Source organism: Coptis chinensis, chromosome 3 (genome assembly GCF_015680905.1).
Source record: "Coptis chinensis isolate HL-2020 chromosome 3, ASM1568090v1, whole genome shotgun sequence".
Taxonomy (NCBI): domain Eukaryota; kingdom Viridiplantae; phylum Streptophyta; class Magnoliopsida; order Ranunculales; family Ranunculaceae; genus Coptis; species Coptis chinensis.
Window position 1 is genome coordinate 124,399,429 of NC_141458.1, and position 17,511 is coordinate 124,416,939.

General features: G+C 37.0%; 3 protein-coding genes and 1 pseudogene across 8 annotated transcripts; 3 read left to right on the forward strand and 1 right to left on the reverse strand.

Annotated features, from left to right (window-relative positions):
• Positions 1–800: 800 nt before the first annotated feature.
• Positions 801–9,061, forward strand: LOC147514167 (Cell cycle regulated microtubule associated protein). Of its 4 annotated transcripts, XM_086597597.1 has the most exons (18): positions 875–994; positions 1,066–1,284; positions 1,972–2,127; positions 3,070–3,235; positions 3,444–3,528; positions 4,509–4,559; positions 4,690–4,787; positions 4,899–4,977; positions 5,057–5,119; positions 5,235–5,321; positions 6,214–6,272; positions 6,379–6,457; positions 6,554–6,619; positions 6,726–6,788; positions 6,970–7,047; positions 7,158–7,202; positions 7,320–7,423; positions 8,603–9,061. In XM_086597597.1, exons 2-18 carry the CDS (start codon positions 1,068–1,070, stop codon positions 8,619–8,621), a joined length of 1,515 nt encoding a protein of 504 aa, XP_086453723.1. In that variant the 5' UTR covers positions 875–994; positions 1,066–1,067; the 3' UTR covers positions 8,622–9,061. The 4 variants fall into 4 exon arrangements, 2 of the variants coding, with proteins under 2 accessions (XP_086453724.1, XP_086453723.1); XR_015215915.1 differs by having other exon boundaries at positions 801–1,284; positions 6,970–7,024; XR_015215916.1 differs by lacking the exon at positions 8,603–9,061 and adding an exon at positions 8,549–8,575 and having other exon boundaries at positions 801–1,284; positions 6,970–7,024.
• A 277-nt stretch (positions 9,062–9,338) lies between these two features.
• On the reverse strand, positions 9,339–11,684 carry OZS1 (C4-dicarboxylate transporter/malic acid transport protein). 2 transcript variants are annotated; one of them, XM_086597596.1, is made up of 4 exons: positions 11,048–11,684; positions 9,960–10,765; positions 9,792–9,867; positions 9,339–9,683 (listed from the first exon to the last, which is right to left on the reverse strand). In XM_086597596.1, the coding sequence occupies exons 1-4, from the start codon at positions 11,546–11,548 to the stop codon at positions 9,480–9,482; spliced, it is 1,587 nt and encodes a 528-aa protein (XP_086453722.1). In that variant the 5' UTR covers positions 11,549–11,684; the 3' UTR covers positions 9,339–9,479. The 2 variants fall into 2 exon arrangements, with proteins under 2 accessions (XP_086453722.1, XP_086453721.1); XM_086597595.1 differs by having other exon boundaries at positions 9,339–9,867.
• A 1,631-nt stretch (positions 11,685–13,315) lies between these two features.
• On the forward strand, positions 13,316–15,790 carry LOC147514169 (pentatricopeptide repeat-containing protein At4g21065 pseudogene; annotated as a pseudogene). Its single transcript, XR_015215918.1, has one exon. The product of XR_015215918.1 is annotated as a pentatricopeptide repeat-containing protein At4g21065 pseudogene (transcript).
• Positions 15,791–16,378: 588 nt separating this feature from the next.
• LOC147514170 (blue copper protein 1a-like) lies at positions 16,379–17,277 on the forward strand. The gene is made up of 2 exons (XM_086597601.1): positions 16,379–16,648; positions 16,918–17,277. The coding sequence occupies exons 1-2, from the start codon at positions 16,486–16,488 to the stop codon at positions 17,253–17,255; spliced, it is 501 nt and encodes a 166-aa protein (XP_086453727.1). The 5' UTR covers positions 16,379–16,485; the 3' UTR covers positions 17,256–17,277.
• Positions 17,278–17,511: the final 234 nt, after the last annotated feature.

The following is a 17,511-nucleotide window of genomic DNA, read 5'->3' on the forward strand; positions in this document are numbered from 1 at the left end:
CACACAAATATAATTCCAAATTTCCTATACTAAAACCACTTGCCATTTTTGTTGTTGTTGTACGTTTTGTTAAGAAGCTCAACTAAATGTTCATCTATATAATTAGCTAGGGTTTTCTTGGCACTAAAAGACAAAATTATATACATAGGACGATCAAAATCGAATCTAGAACCATCAAATAGCTACTGTGCTCTTATTTTTCCCCGAGATACATGTTGGCAGCTATTAACTAAATGTGTTGCAAAATTGATCTATGAGCCGAATTGGCTGTAATGACAAAATGTCAACAGTGGGGTGAATCGAACTCGGGAACCAGTTCCCAAAAGCTAGCAGTCAAACCAATGTGTTGAATACTCACTGATGCAAACATCTTAGAGTAAAATCATCCTATTTGTTGTCTTAGAATTTACTCATGGAGGTATTGAATGCATGCCCAAACATGATTGCAACCAGTGTCAAAGGCCTTTAATACGTAGGTGAAACGTGCCGAAGGCATGCCGGTGAGTGTCTTTAAGACCCGGGGCATATTCTAGTGTTTAATAGCATATAGTGTTTTTGACTCAACAAGTTTATGAGACGATGTATAATTTGCCAACTGAACTAATTTGAATGCACGTTTAACTTTTTGAACGATGCGTTGTAATTTAATTGACGTTGTTCGAGAAAAATGAGAAATACGAGACAAAAAACTACAAATTGGTCAATGCCTCCAAAAATAACCATGGGCAATATCGTCATAGAAATTCAAAATAACGTTGGTAGAATATTAAAATACTTTAAGACCCTTCTATTCAAATTCTAAGCCTCGGCGCTATAAAAAAAAAAAAGCCAAAAAACTGTCACACCCTCTTTCTTTTCTTACCATTCATGCCCGCTTTGCATTCCAATCCGTAACCTTCGCCGTTCACTTCGAGGTTCCCAAAAATAACCCCCAAATTAATCCCTCTGTACCTAAAAAGTTTAGAAACGAAGAAGGGCAATCCAGACATTAATGGTTTATTTCATCTTCTCTCTCACATTGTTCTTCTTCATTTGAGATTTTTATTTTTATTTTTTATTTTGAAGAAATGGAGAGTAGTGATATTGATGAAGAAATGGAGGATATGATGTTTGAAGGAGGAGGAGAGTTTGAAGAAGAAGAAGTAGAAGTAGAAGTTGTTGAGTTTGATTTCGATTATGAATTTGATGCATCAAAGTATTTTGATTTAAGTCGTGATGAATCTCCTATTGAAAAACAAGATGCTGAATCTTGGTTCTATACAGCTCCTAATTACCCCCCGTCACGTGAGTTATATTTACGGATTAACATCGTTTTATTTCTTGGTTTTGATAAATTAGGGATTTTTTTTTTAAAAAAATTTCCCCTTTCAGGCAAATTTCCATTTTTATGTCATTCCAAACTTTAGGGCAAGGGGAACAACTTTCTTGATTTATCTTTTTTGTTTATGGAAATATGTAAAGTGTTTGAACTCTATTTTATCTCTTGTTGATTTATAGCAAATAGTTGAGGTATATTAATGTGTGGGGTTTGATTTATTCTTTTTGTTAGTTCATGGCCTACCTTGAAGCCCCACTGAGAGAGGTTTCAAATCTAAAAGTTTGCTGGGCCCAACTTGCCATGACTAAATGAATGCTCTTTTGTACTGATTTCTAAATTTTGCAATGTTAAACTGTTGGTAAAATTAGAAGTTAAAAGTTTAAGACATTGTGCTCATGCTCTCACATTAACAAGTTAAAATTGGGGAATCTGACAAGTGTTGTATGCTCAAAATTATCCTGGTTCCTGCTAGAACATGTTACTTGAGAAGGAACAAGGAAAGCTTCAATGCTTCTAGTTTATGCATCAACTATATAAACCTTGGTTTTATCAATTCATGTCTTTTTAACTTTCTTGTTCTTCTTTTAACCGGAATAATTTTAATTTTATTTGGTTATACACTTTGGTAAGCTGTTAATTTTTTTGATATACAGCTTTCGTACTGAAGTTGAATTTGGGTGGTCAAGCTTCTGTGGAAAACGTTAATATATCTCCCAAATCGAAAGTTGCTGACCTGTCTGATGTAGCAGATAGTCACGTTGATTCCGAGATGAACATGAATACCTCTGAGATGGAGGGAAATTGCAGAGGTACTCTTTTGCTTGTAAATGTTTTTTTTTTTAAATTTTTATTGGCAACCCTGTTTTAAATGAGATCAGTAACTCTTTGATGCTGGCGGGGTTCGAGCCACAGACCTCTAGCATCATCACCCAAAGGTTTTACCGACTTTGCTAGTGTATAAGAATCATAACCCCTTCTTTCATCTCTTTCAATGATGATTTTGTATTTCTCAGTTCTATTTTAGAGAGTGTAAATATTCATGCTGTTCGTTCAGAATGGGTAGTGTTTTAGAAAGCAACTCGGAGAATCTTATAGAGGATAGGTATAGGAGTAATGGGTAGAGTTGTAAGTGTCATACCCATCATTGTCCAGATAGTTTATTTATTTAAGTCTTGCTAAATTAAGAAGGGGAATCAAATGAGGAGGCTCTATCAACTTAATGGTAAGTAAGCTAGAAGGTAGCTCATAGTGAACCGCAGTGGATTTTTGTATAAAAGGGAGCCGCATTACTTTTAATTTTCTTGCTGAAAACAGTGGTTGATGTTTCACCCTTTAGATGGGCTTTCAGATTTTGGTTGTTTGAAGTCGGAAAATCTTGATTTACTTCGTCTTTACTGCTGGTTCTTGTTGTGTAAAATTAAGAATGCCGTTTCTTCTCAACTATGGTTTGAAATGGTCCATTAGACCATCGCAACAGTAAAACTCGGATGCCCGTTCACGTATAAATGGTTTGCGCCAACTGGTATTGTAAACTTTGGGGTTGAGTTTAGGAAATAGATATTTGAAACGGTTTTTTTTTGTTTGAGAACCTCTTCTTTCACTGAAATTAGGATTTCGTAATCCGTTTATAGCTGTTATTTACTACATTAATTGACTGCTTGAGAAAAATTCGTGATCCGTGTTAGTAAGTATTCTACAGCTCGATGATGTTTGCTCTTTGACATTTTTCTCCCCCCACCATCTTCCTGTAGGTTTGACATTTTACAATCACATGGCTAAGGATATTCGGCATCCTAAACCTAAGCAAGTTATGAAGACATTTGCTTCGAGGGGCTCAACTTTGATGAAACCTACTGCAAGTCAGTTGGCAAAGCAAAATAGACGAGAAGTTCCCAACTCCAACCGGCTTTTGGAAAGGTTTCAGCTCTCTATCTTAGTTTAATACTGTGAGATTGCTCAAAATGGATAGTATATATCTTTGTTGTTTTTCCTTTATTCTCATTGATTGGTGATGTGTGTGTGCGTTTAGGTACGTAAGGGATATATATTTTTTTTTTGAAAATTTCTGAACTGGTGACTACATTGTTTATTCCTTTATGCTTTGCTACATTTTTTTTGGTCTTAGATCTCAGCAAAAAAGCTCGGAGAATCCTGTGGTTGAAAACCAAGCTGCCAAGAGACAGAAGTTAGAAAGAGGTCATTTGCCGAAGGTGCATTGAATTCTATTTCTCAAATGTGTTTGTATGTTCTTATGAGAAGGAGGCTTTTAAAGTAGATATGATGTAAACTTTTGTAGGGTATTTGCTGAATCCTTTATTTTTAAGTCTGAATTCTGAAGCATTTGGGTCATTATACAATGACAGACTGTAGGTTTGTTAGAAGACGTGGGACTAGAAGAGACATTGCCATTCTCAATATTGATTTTAAACGGTTAAACCTGTTAAAAACTTAAAACATTTTGTTTTTTGTATGTCTTTTTGTCTAAGAAGTGTGCCGGGAATCCGATTAAGCCTCTAAATGAGTAAATAAAGTCTCCCTTGGGCAATGTCATTAAACTTGTTTGCAAGTACTCATTTAAGTGATGTGCATTTATACACGTATTCTGAACTATCTTAGATGTTCTAAAGAAGCCAAAATAATCTGTAGCAATGAAACTTGTCTTTGCTGTTTCTGTTGAAAAAGGACGTCTGCATTAACTTAAAGTGATTATCTTTTCTCTGGTTCTATAAGAAGTGTGCCGGGAATCCGATTAAGCCTCTAAATGAGTAAATAAAGTCTCCCTTGGGCAATGTCATTAAACTTGTTTGCAAGTACTCATTTAAGTGATGTGCATTTATACACGCAAGAAAATATTCTGAACTATCTTAGATGTTCTAAAGAAGCCAAAATAATCTGTAGCAATGAAACTTGTCTTTGCTGTTTCTGTTGAAAAAGGACGTCTGCATTAACTTAAAGTGATTATCTTTTCTCTGGTTCTATAATTTTATCATCTCATTGCGTTTGGAAAATGTTGTAAATGTTTCAGTCTTTGATGGATTCTATGGATTGCCTCATATACTTCTACTTTAATTTGGTATTTGGCATGTTTCCAGTATGAGCAGTTGCATGTAGAGACCAGTTAATGAACTCAGTTAAATTGTTGTTTTTAGGGAAGCTCTATCTGAAAAATGAACTTATCTTTGCAAAACAGGTTATTGATACAAAACAACAGACTAGTTACATACACAAGCAGTCCAAAAAGGTAAGATGCATATCTTGGCTAGTATTCTCTTGCGGTCTCGCCTCATATTTTTTGTCTCTTCTTTCTGATATGGAGTCAATCTTTATTGCCTCTTCTTCTGTTTTTTAACTATCTTGCGACGGTCTTTCAGGGTGCACCTGTGGATGGAAACTCAACGCACGTTAAGCTAAAAATTACTATTCCAAGACAACCAGACCTGGAAACAGCACATAGGACACAAAGAATGAGGTATTCTTACCCACTTATTAGATTGATCACGATCTTCCTTTGATGTCTTGGGATGTGGAAAGCATAACTTTGTTTAGGGCCTGATAGCATTCAATGTTCTAAAATTTTCAGGCCCAAGAATGGTACAGAGCGAGTGGAACAAGTGAAAACGACTGCATCTGTGTTTAGAGCACGTCCTTTGAATAGAAAGGTGGTTTGATTTTAACTTTAAGTCGGCCATGGTTGTCGTTTTGCATTTGCTAGACATACTTCCCCTTTCAAATTTGCAGATTCTCGAGGCTCCATCCCTGCCACTACTGAAAAAGAGTACGCCACGGTTGCCCGCGTTTCAAGTAAGTTGTCATGGTATATGCGTTGCTTATTTTAGTATATCCCCAGTATGCCAAAAGCGTTTTTTGCTCTCTAACTTCTGCTGACGAATCTTCTCCTTGTGTCATTGGTTACTAGGAATTTCATTTGAAGACAGCGGAGAGGGCCATGCAGCATTCGTTTGCTGCTTCATCTGCCACACCACATTCTAACAAATCCGATAAGGTTGGGTCCTCAAAAGTTTTAGATTCTGCATTATCACGATTGTCACATATATTATATTGTTATGATTTTGCTTTGGTCTATATGCTTAGTAGCTTAAATGTGTAATGGTTAGTGCAAAGCAACGCCTGGTTAAAATCATTATTGTCCAAAGCGTTGGCAACTCCTTAGCAGTGAGAACACTATATGCAAGTCAAATATGTGGGTGTTGCACAGAAAGTTATGATGCCTTAGTATGGATACAGAAATGGACATGGATTCTGGATAGTAGAATACAACTATGTACCTTTTAAAAGCAAGGAAACTTATATTGGTCTAATATTGTAATATACTATCTATATCCCCAAATTTTATGACATGTTATATGTCTATTAAGTGCGTCATATTTTTATGTACTAAAAAGTTGATAGGATTATTTCCACGTGTCATGTTGCTTGTTCTGTTAAATTTGTATTTTCCAAAGATTGATACTCTGGCTATTAGGTTTCTTAGCTAAGACTAGAAGGGTATTTAGGATATATCATCGTTGGTAGAACTTGTGTGAAGATTGAGTAATGAACATGGGCTTATGTGAAGACGGGCGTAAGTGTGACTGAAGAAAAGATTTTTAAACTGATCACATGATGAACTAAATCATGGTATAACAAATACGTATATAGTTGTTGTAGTTTATTTAAATATCTGCCAATGGAGAAGTCATTCAATTCTAGTTTACATTGCCTCGTTTTATCTATGAGCTATATGGGCTACACAAATATACCTTTAAACTCTGGGTCGTCAGCTTCAGTGAAACAAAGACTGCATTGGTTATAGGTTCTGTTTTCCTTCTTTTCCATATGCTTACAGGAATGCTCCCTGTTTTCACTGCTTGATGTTTTGAAGTTTGTCAATGCAGGTGTTACAGACAACTAAGGCCAGGCCAATTACACTTAGCAACACCGTGGACTCCACAAGGTGACCTTTTTAGGATCTTTTTAATTTCACCTAGTCTTAGGGTTAGACATTTAGGAAACAATTTTGCAAATATCGGCTGATAGTAGGTGTATTGTCGTGTGCTCAGACCACACTCGGTGACTGCTCTGAGGCAGGAGGGATCTGAAACTACTCAAAATTTCAAAGCTCGGCCTTTAAACAAAAAGGTAAGACGTAGTGATGCTTATGTGGATCTTTTTCTTTGGTAGTTAAGCTTTAAATAACAATCACCATATGGAAGTCCCGGTTTTGTTTGAGTATAGATATTTTCAAGTAAAGGAGATATTGGTGTATTTCGGAATACAAAGCGAGAAGCCACCATACCCATGGTAGTCTACTGACCTTGTATATGATCTAACGTTATAAACTTTTGTTGCATTTAACTCCAGAGGAGCGTTTGCTTTGCTAATATCATATATTCCCTCCTCGTTCTAGGAGTTTAACTTTTCAACAGATAAGAGGTCTCAGTATCATCCACCTGTAGAGCTTTTTGACAAGGTAAACTCAATAATTAAATCCAGTTCTGATGTGTTTCCCACTGTAGAATATGTAATATTCACTTGTATGAAATCGAAGATTTGATGTGAACAAGCCATCTACCTGTCATCAGTTTTTTACCATATGTTTATATACATGTTTAGGAGTTTTCTTATACCTTCTTGTCTTCTCAAAAATGTAGCTCTCTCTGACATCTGAGCTCCAACAGAACACTGGATCCAAGCCAAAAATGCCACGTAGTACCTTTATACCCATCAAGGTTTTCTTGCTTTTCATTACACTTAAATATGAAAATTGCAACATGTGTCTTTTATCCTGAGTATTCATTCACTGAGCATTTACGTATGTGCTTTTGTTGTTTGATTAAAGGGATCAAAGGAAAACACAATGAATTCTTTCCAACAGGATCATAGGGTAAGTTCTTGTTGCAAACTTTATTAATTGGTGCTTTGATATGGATATTAATCTTTCATATTTAAGTGTCTTCCTCTCTTATATTTGTTGGCTAATATTTTTCTTCACAACTTGAAGCTGATGAATGTGGTTAAAGAAAAGCCAAAAAGGTTTGGCGGGAAGCAGATGCAATGTGGGGTTGATGGAGAGATCAATGAAGTTGGTTCACGAGCTAACATGAGGTAACTGTAACTGATGATTAGACTTGCATATTCTTATCATTTAACAGATCAGTCAACTTTTACTTGCCCATTTTCTCTGTTGTTCTTTAGCTTGACATTTTTAATTTTTTTTTAGAGTGATGAGAATCATTGTGTGAATAAAGTTCTATCATCTCTCATTGGGTATGCTACATGTTCTGGCATGATCAGAAATATGGAAGATCTTCCAGGATTTTCCATACATTTTCTGACATCTGGTGTGTCTGAAGAATTGGACTTCCTATAGGATTAAATATAATAATATGTTGTTGGGTAATGAAATTAGATGTCATAGGGTCACATGAAATCATTCGCACTTGGGATAGCCGGTGTAAATTATTAAAGAAATTGTTCTACTCTTCATTGTTAGCCAAATGACATACACAATTCTACTCTTTTTATTGGTTCTTCCATCCTTTCATGATATTGAATTGATAGATTTTTGAAAGGAGTGTTCAAACAACATTTGATAACTTTAAATGTTATCCAGCTTGTGGCATATAGTCTCAACCGAGAAATACGAGGTTGTATCTCTTTGGACGAAGTTTATACATATTCTGTTATTTTTCGTTTCCAGAATAATACTTCTTTATCGTTCAACTCTAACACACCTTTAATGGTCTCAGTGACCAACTGACCATTTGTGATGTAAAATATCAAAAAATGCCCTTGACACCACTTTGACTGCAGTGAATAAATCTACCTGCCTCCTTATGATCTGAAGTCACTAAAACATCAAGCACAATCTGCATTACATTTCCTGAACAATTGGCATGCCCATAGTATTAGCAACTAGCAGAATTAGGTAGACCCAATGTTGCTAGGAAAACCAACTTAGCTTCAATTCAGCCACAATGATGTAAAGTACTTTACCCAATGATGCAAACAATAAATGGGAATGTTGGTAAAAACTTTATCAGTTATACATTGATTTACTTATTATTACTATTATTGTTATTATTAATGGCTTACTCTCTTCTGAAAAAACAAGATATTTCCACATTTAAACCTGTGAAGAACTATGCTGACATCATGCCTAATTTTTAGAATCTTGCGACTTGATTGTATAAAATGCCGAAGTTCATTTTCGTTTGCTGGAAATTTTAGATAGTGCATCAGATATGGAAATCCGGTTTGAAGTTGTCCTGGAAATTACTACAGGAGTTTGGACATTCGCTGAGAGCAAAGACGGAAATCAATGCTATGTTCTAACACACCTATACGACGAATAGGCAGTGCTCTTCTGATCAGTACTTCTTGAATATAACTGCATATAAAACTCCGTGGAAGTCCATCCATCTCAATTGCGATGGAATTTTTTCAAACTCTGCCTAGACTGTTTTTAGTGACCTCCTTAATGCCATTGCTTCACTTTGGGCAGAATGATATCTGAAAGCACTGAAGCTGGTCCAGATAACTCAAAAAGTAACCTTCCACATAAATATGTAGAAAGGCCTTAGTTGTAGAGCTTTTGAGGCCTAAAATATAGAAGCATATAATTTTTCATTTTCTTTTTCTCCATCCCCTTCTTTTAAATGTCACAAACGGTGTAGCAGAATACCACATGTAATGATTACCCATGAGACCATGAAGTAATAGATAATGCATCTTTTGTTGTTATTTCATTGTTCTGAACGTGATTTTTTTTAAAGTTTATGAGTTTGTATAACATGACACAATGCTGACTGCATCTGAATTTTATTTTTTCTTTCTGCACGCCGTTACAGGCTTGTGATTGACGCTACCCTTTGCATTCTAATTGCTGTAATAAGCCTTCATCAATATCCAAAACCGGTTGGCTCAATCTATGTTTATTCTCTCAATTCATAAATTTCTGTTCTAGCTAAACAAAAAGGAATAAGAAAATTCTGAAATTAGGAATGCCTGGCACATGTGATACGTGAACTGTTGATTCTTTCGCACTCTATTGTTGAGGGGGCTTGATGTGTTTTGGGAGTTACACGAAGGCTTGGATAATGTGAAAATGTTAATCTCCTGCAGCTTTGGCACAAGAGTACAATTTCATTTGATCATAGTATTACACCACCTTTTCTACTTCATTGTTCTTCTCATTGGAATTGCTTTTGGTGATCGAAGAAACAAATGAGAGTGGAGACTGCTTTGCCCAACGCCTCAAGTCATAGGCCTTTTTAAAGGGCTTCTTGTCCTTTCCGAACATTTTGCTGACGTTGTCGTTCCTTCTCTTTGTTATGGCAATGGCAAGGTCGTTAGGAAACAGTGTCTGCCACATAAAAGCATGAAGGAGAGTGGAGATAAACAACACAAACACCATTGTTGAGGACGTGAAAGAGAGAGTGAGTGCAAGGGATTTGCTTAAGATACAGGGAACCTGCTCTGCGTACTTGATTGTGGCCAATGAAACAGTTGTCATGGGGAAGGTATATGACCACCAGGCTACTGAGAACCTGCAAAATGTTTTATTGTGGAAGTCAAGCTGAAAGTTCATTTTCCCGTTGAAAACAAATAAAAGAACAGAACCGAAGTTTGCTTAACTTACCTGAAACCCCAGAAAAGATTGATCCGTACAACGAGTGAAAGATAGAGAAACAACGCAATGAAGTAGCATGTCCTTGATAGTCCATCAAACTCTCCATATATAGTTTCCCAAGCGATGCTTGCTGCTGATGGGGCTGCTATAAACATTGAGTACACCGGGTGTAACTCCTTGGGCAAGGCTTCACTTGTTGGTAACCGCTGGTACAAAGTTACGAACACCACTAAATAATGTGCAAAGCCAACAGCCCACAAGAACTTGGCAGGCTCTTGCCATCCTACCTTTGAGGCAAGGATTGCACCAATAAAGTTTCCAACAACAGATAGATGTGAGGATGGGTTAGCTACCTTGGAAAGACGTCTTTTCCCTCCCGACAACCACTGACCATAAATTTTGAGCTCAAGCAGAAAAACAGGTGCCATGAAGATGCACCATATAGAAGGGTGCAATCTCCCTGGTGCAACCATAGGAGGAACGCCAATTGCAAGGAACATGCAAACAATCCAAGGAGCAAAAAAGAAGTTGACTCGGACTGGGTGAAAGTACTCCCTCCGCACAGCTTCAAAGTAGAATGCACACTTAAGTGCATAGGTTATGGAAATACAGACTAAGACAGCAAGTGCAAATAGCCAAAGGAAAAGGTTGATAAGAGGACTGATGTGGAGGAATTTGGTAGCAGGGCTTTGTGCAAGGGTTCGCCATAGAATGGCTTGGCTGCTTAAGCCTAGACAGATACCAAAAGAACCAACAGGGAACCTGAGGAGAAAAGGCCATTGTTCGTCTTTGGGGAGTAGAATGTCTTCGTATTCCTGCAAATTTATAGTTAGTAATAGTAAGTGGTATGGATGACGCCTAGAAGAGTGTATAATATCAACATATAGACCTTGCAGATCGATCTCCTTACTATATGGGGTTCACTGAGTGTAGTACGTTCTTGTTTACATCTGTAAGTATCATTTTTATGTTGTCAAGGATACATACTTAACAGCAAGAATCTGCGAAGATAGTTTGATAGACTAGGAAAAGCAAGATAGCTTAAGAAATGAAAAGACTCCCCTATGTTTGGTAACAAAATATCAATCATATAGTACCTTGACTTGGTCTAGCTCAGGTCCTCTCAGTGCAGCAAAGTATCTTCCAGCAGGAACACTTCGTTGAATATTAATCGCCTCTTCTTCAAGACCTCCCAAATCTTCTGTTTTGTGGAAATCCGTCTCAGTTTCTTTTCTCGAAGGCAAGAAAGAGTTTTGCTTAGTAAGAGTAGATTTTGTCCTGAATATACTGAAGTCCCCTTTCTTTCCTTCAACTCTACTAGTAGAACCAAATTGATCTCCAAGGCTTCGACCACTCCTTGAAAGTACCCTTTTATCATCCTTAGCTTTAGTCTCTCTATCTAAAGCAGAAAAACCCGTCTCAAGTGAGACTTGTCGACTAAAATTCCTCTGTGGTCTCTTCATTTCTCGCAACTTGAATGGTCGCTGCAATCGTTTTTCAAAAGTTTTGGGCATATCCATTATCTGATCTTCTTCTTGGGGGTGTCCTTGATGAATATCTACAAAATGGTTCTCTTGAGAAGTTGCACTCTTGTCCATTTTGGATGAAAGCTTGATAGAACGACTCAAACTCTTAATGAAATATATGTTGAATGTGTAATCTTATTACAATTGTGTTATGGTGACTGTGTGCTCAAGTATCACGAGAGGGCAGAAGTGGTTGTTCTGGTGGCGGTTGTTTCATAATTGGGAGACAAGACTTTGTTTAAACAAAGTTTCTTACTTTTCGGAATATCTCGTGAATGAATCTACACGTTAGTGGTGGAGAAGTCTGATTATATAAGTTGAAATGAACATGAAAATGAAGGGACAGTTGAAAGAAAGTTCTTCACGGGCGAACATGAAATATAAGTGGAAGCATATATTGAAAGCTGTTGTTTGGCCATGAATTCTCAACACTCCTTCGGTTACATTACCAAAGGTTGTTACAATAAAAAGGCTACATGCTGACATGCATTTTTTGTGATGTTGATTTACGTAGTAGTGTGGTTCTTATAGCCCTGGTAGTTTTATTCAAACACCTATTCTTTACTCCTGAAATTGATCCTCCAAATCATTGTTCGTGACTTCGTTTGAAATCACGTAATTTCTATTTACTAATATTTATCAATTTGCAAAACTCTCCGCCCATAATTGAAGTCTGATGCACGGATACGGGTAGTAATACTACACCAATACGGTTCATTCATCTCTCATTGATGCCGACCCATTCTAAATATCTGATCTTGGTATCTTTGATTGTAACAACTGACGAACGTGACTATAACTGACGTCCCTGCTTTTTTATTAACTAAATTGAGTGAAGTAAACCATTTTGGAGGAGACAACCAAGCTGTGATCATAAACTTAAACGATCCTACTGAAAAGTAGTAACGAGAAACTCTTTGTTGTCTGGTTTATTGTGAACATCCTTAAATTTAGTCCCTTGGTTATACCTTCTGTTAGATTTTTCAATTTTTAATTGTTTGTTTTTTATGAACTTAAGTTTTAAGTATTTAGATTTTTTAAAGTTTTAAGTATTTAGAGGCTCAAAATTTGTTTTTTTTTTTTTAAAGTAGTTGAAACGAGAAAGTCCCTGTTTGCCTTTCTTAAGAACCCATCTACTTTCTTATCTTACTTTTATGGCTTCAAAATAAATTTTTCAAAATTTGATATTGGCCTCACATTTTTTGGGAATTTTTTTTAAAATATATTTGTGAAAACATAATAAATTTATTTATCATTTTTTCTTTGATAATCCAAAATATAATATATATTTTGTTTTACAAAAAAAATAAATATTTTTAAAATAAATAACATGAGTAAAATTGTCAAAATATTTTTAAAATTAAAATCGGTTTAAAATATATTTGGAAATGAAATTTGACCGATATTTTCCAAATAAATTTATTTATCAATTTTTTATGGATTATCCATTTTAATTCGATTCAAATCCATTTTATTTCGGTTCGGATCCTCCTCCAAATATAATATAAAATATTGTTTTGTTTTCCAAAAATAATAGGTCTAGTTTTTAAAATAAATAAATTCATCCGATTATCCCATTTAAAAAAATGGTCCGATATGATTTATCCATTCGGTCATGAATCCGATTTTTGTAAAAAAAGCCATCACATGGATATAGTCTGATCCAAACCTTATTTCCAGTCCTATTCATAGGCTCAGAAAAACAAATTATCCCTTAAGTATGTACAAACTTCTCGAAACTGAAATGACAATGTATACTAAAACGGAGCAAATTGTGTTTTACAAAATTTTGGCCTGTTTTCTTTTGGACATACTTGTTTATTTTCCTATGACAAAACAATATTAATAATAAGTTAATAACATCCTTTTCTATTGGTCGTTGCGAGCCAAAATTCAATTTTGATTTTGAGGAACATCCATTTTTTTTTTTTATCGTTCATGTATCTCCACCAGTGTTCCCTCCTTGAGCAACCTCCACCCTCCACGTCAGACACACCCACAACTCATCTCCTCCAAAAATTCTCAACTCCATTTGAATTAAAACAAATCCACAGTCACATCCTCAAAACCAACAAACCACTTTCCACTCTCCCATTAAACCGCGTCGCGTCCATCTGCGCATTATCTCCAACTAATTTCCCATACGCGCATTCCATATTCGAACGCGTTCATAATACGTCCGTAAACGTAATATGGAATAACTGCTTAAAAGCTTTCGCGGAAGGCGAAAGCCCCATCGACGCGCTTCGTCTGTTTTATCGGTTACGTTACTTTAACATAATGCCCGATACATTTACGTGTTCATTTGTTTTAAAAGCTTGTTCACTGTTGTCTCATTTTTCTAGTGGTGTTATTGTTCATGCATTAGTTGAGAAACGTGGGTTTCAATCAGATTTGTTTTTGCAGAATACTATACTTCATATGTACACTTGTTGTGGAGTTACTGATGTTGCGAAAAGGTTTTTTGATAAAATGGCTGAAAAAGATGTTGTCACTTGGAATATTATGATTACCCATTTCAGTAAGCAGGATGATGATATGGAGTTGGCTAGAAAATTGTTTGATGAAATGCCTGAGAGAAGTGTGAGGTCTTGGACTGCGATGATAGCGGGGTATGTTCAGTGTGGGAATCCAAAAGAGGCGATTCGTATGTTTACTGACATGGAAGCTGCTGGGGGAAAACCTAATGAGGTCACTGTTGTGGCGGTATTAGCAGCTTGTGCGGATTTGGGTGCACTTGATCTTGGTAGGAGAGTTCATGAGTATTTGAATCAGTGTGGGTTCGGGAGAAATGTACGTGTTTGTAATACTTTGATTGACATGTATATCAAATGTGGTTGTTTAGAAATTGCTCGGGATGTTTTTTATGAGATGAAAGAACGAACGGTTGTGTCATGGTCGGCTATGATTGGAGGATATGCAATGCACGGCCAAGCTGAGGAAGCCCTGAAGCTTTTCTCTAAGATGTCTCGTATTGGTATACGACCAAATGGGGTGACCTTTATTGGGCTCTTGCATGCTTGTAGCCATATGGGATTAGTAGATGAGGGCCGTGGATTTTTCAGTAGCATGACTAAAGATTATGAGATAATTCCTCAGATTGAGCATTATGGTTGCATGGTTGATCTCCTTAGCAGGTCAGGGCTCCTTCAAGAAGCCCATGAGTTCATTAAGAACATGCCTATCAAGGCCAATGGGGTTGTGTGGGGTGCCCTCCTTGGTGGATGTAAAGTTCACAAAAATGTGGAGCTGGCTGAAGAAGCTATCAAGCACCTTTTGGTTTTAGATCCACTTAACGACGGTTACTACGTAGTTTTATCAAATGTATATGCAGATGCAGAGCGGTGGGAAGACGCGGCAAGGGTAAGAATGTTGATGAGAGACCAAGGAGTAAAGAAGACGCCAGGTTGGAGTTCAATAACAGTAGATAATGTGGTTCATGAGTTTGTGGCTGGGGATGCAACTCACCCTCAAGCCGAGGAGATATACCGTAAGTGGCAGGAACTTCTAGAACAAATGAAGCAACGAGGCTATGTCCCCGATACCAAAGTTGTACTTCTCGACATGGATGAGGACAAAAAGGAGCATGTTTTGTATCGCCATAGTGAGAAGTTGGCAGTTTCTTTTGGATTGATGAATACGCCTCCAGGCACACCAATTAGAATCATGAAGAACCTTCGGGTTTGTGAGGACTGTCATGCAGCTCTGAAACTGATATCAGATATTGTTAATAGAGAGATTGTCGTGCGTGATAGAAACCGCTTTCATTGTTTCAAAGATGGGTCATGTTCTTGTAGGGATTATTGGTGAGGAATTATGAATGAGGGCCATTGTTAGTAGGCTTTTTCTAATGGGAGTATATAGTAACCTATATTGGTTTGGTTGTTATGCTCAAATTTCACCCCTGGCTTCCTACTTGGGATCTTTCGGATAGCAAGATTCAGATCCCTTGAAAGCATGTGCATGGTTGTGAACGGTGATGACAGTCAAAAAGAGAGGTATTACATATGAAGATCTGGTTTTTACTGGAATGCTTTTACAGGCATTCGATAGTGGCCTTATCATGGTTCATGGTTGATGTAATGATGTGTAGTAGCTCCGTGTTGGCAATAAGGTTGGGGGTCTTCTTTTTATGCTAAAGCCTTTCTGCTGGTATGGCTGAAGACGTAGCAGGCAGGTGTAGAGGATTTAGTACCTGCTGCTGTGGTGTATGCTTTGATCTGAACCTTTCCTTGTATGCTTTTTACAATCTTATTGTTAACCTATTTGATTATTGTCTATTAAAACATTTACTCTTGTGGTTGAGAAGTTCAATTTATTGAGTTGAAACGAACATGAAAGTGAAGGAATTAACTAAAGAGAGTTCTTTGCAGGTGAAGATTAAGTTTTGAATTTAGAAGAGTTTGAGACTATAAGTGATGCTTAGGCATGGTGACATTTGGTGTTGCATTGCCAACAATAAGGTTTCTGAAGTATTAACGATTAGAGTTGCATGCGTCGTGATGTACATAATAGAGTAGAATTGATTTGTACCCTGGCAGTTCGATCCAAAGATGACACCCTTTCTTTTGTGGATACTCAGGGTCAACCATCCTATTAAACACACAATGTTAACTAACGGACTAATTTTAGTCTTGATTTGCACTTCAAATTATGTGGGAATCTCAATATAGCCGTGAAGCAGACAGAAACAATGGATTTTATTACAATTCTTCCAAACAGAAAAATGTAAACCTATTGACTTGGTCACATAATAATCTCAGTGGCTTCACTCCAACGATCCATTATTTTGCTCCAAGTAAACAACACCACATAGAAATAACGTTCTCATAAGCATATCTTGCTTATAATGGTGCCGTCTTTAGCCGGCCCATTTTGGATCCCAACTCCATAAGTAGATGAACTCCTTTCAATGTTTTGGTACTATACAGCACAACAACTTGGCATACCAATGAGTTCACGAAGTTGAACATTTGTAGAGGAACCAATAACTTGAATTTTAGCTCCAAATGACCCCTACTTATGTCTCATTCCTTGTTGCAATAGCTATGATCGTCATGCAGTCGACCTTAGCAAAGGAAATTATCGTGGGGGGCGACAAAGGTTGGACCACCAAATTTGATTACTTAGCTTGGGCAGCTGGCAAGGATTTCCGGGTGGGAGATAGACTTGGTATGTCATCTTACATGGAAGTTACAATGACTCTTTCGTTGTTAAATAGTACCAATGTTTTCCCAAGGAAAAAAAAACGGGAAATTATTTTCATTTTAAAAGCAGTCCTATTGCTTACGCCAAAGATTAAAAAGAAACACTTGCACAGTTCCTAAGGATTAATTTTCCATATGTTTATCCAACCTCATTATTGTGCAAAAACAAGTCTACAATTTGTTATCCCCAACAAATAATGAGTGTATAAATTTATTTTATTTTTTCTGATGCAGTTTTTAAGTACGAAATAGGAGCTCACAATGTGTTTAAAGTTGATGCAAGCAGCTTTGAACAATGTGTACGACCACCAGCAAGAGAGGGTCTTACTAGTGGGAATGATGCGATTACACTGGAAACACCTGGAAGAAAATGGTATATCTGTGGTGTAGGCAAACATTGTGAAGATGGAAAACAAAAGCTTGAAGTCACTGTGTTTCCTCAGCTCCTCTCTCCAGCAATATCACCAGTTCAAGGCAGCTCTTCAAATTCAGCAGCCAATGAAATTCCAAATTCCAGATTTCACGTTGTAGTTTTATTTTCGGTTGTCAGCGTGGCAATGGTCTTGGTTTAATAAATTGGGATCGATCACAACCCTTACTTTCTCCAACAAAATGAGATCTCTACAACCGGGTACAAAGATCATCTCTGTAACCGTGTTATCTCGCCGTTGATCCGAATCCGATATGTGTGTGCCTCGAGATATGTGTGCACCGAGATACGAGATGTGTGTGTGTGGTACAGAGATTGATCTCTGTACCCGGTTATAGAGGAACCGGTCTCAAATAATAGATACTGGGGGGGTTGACACTGTCACATTCTCCGTCCTT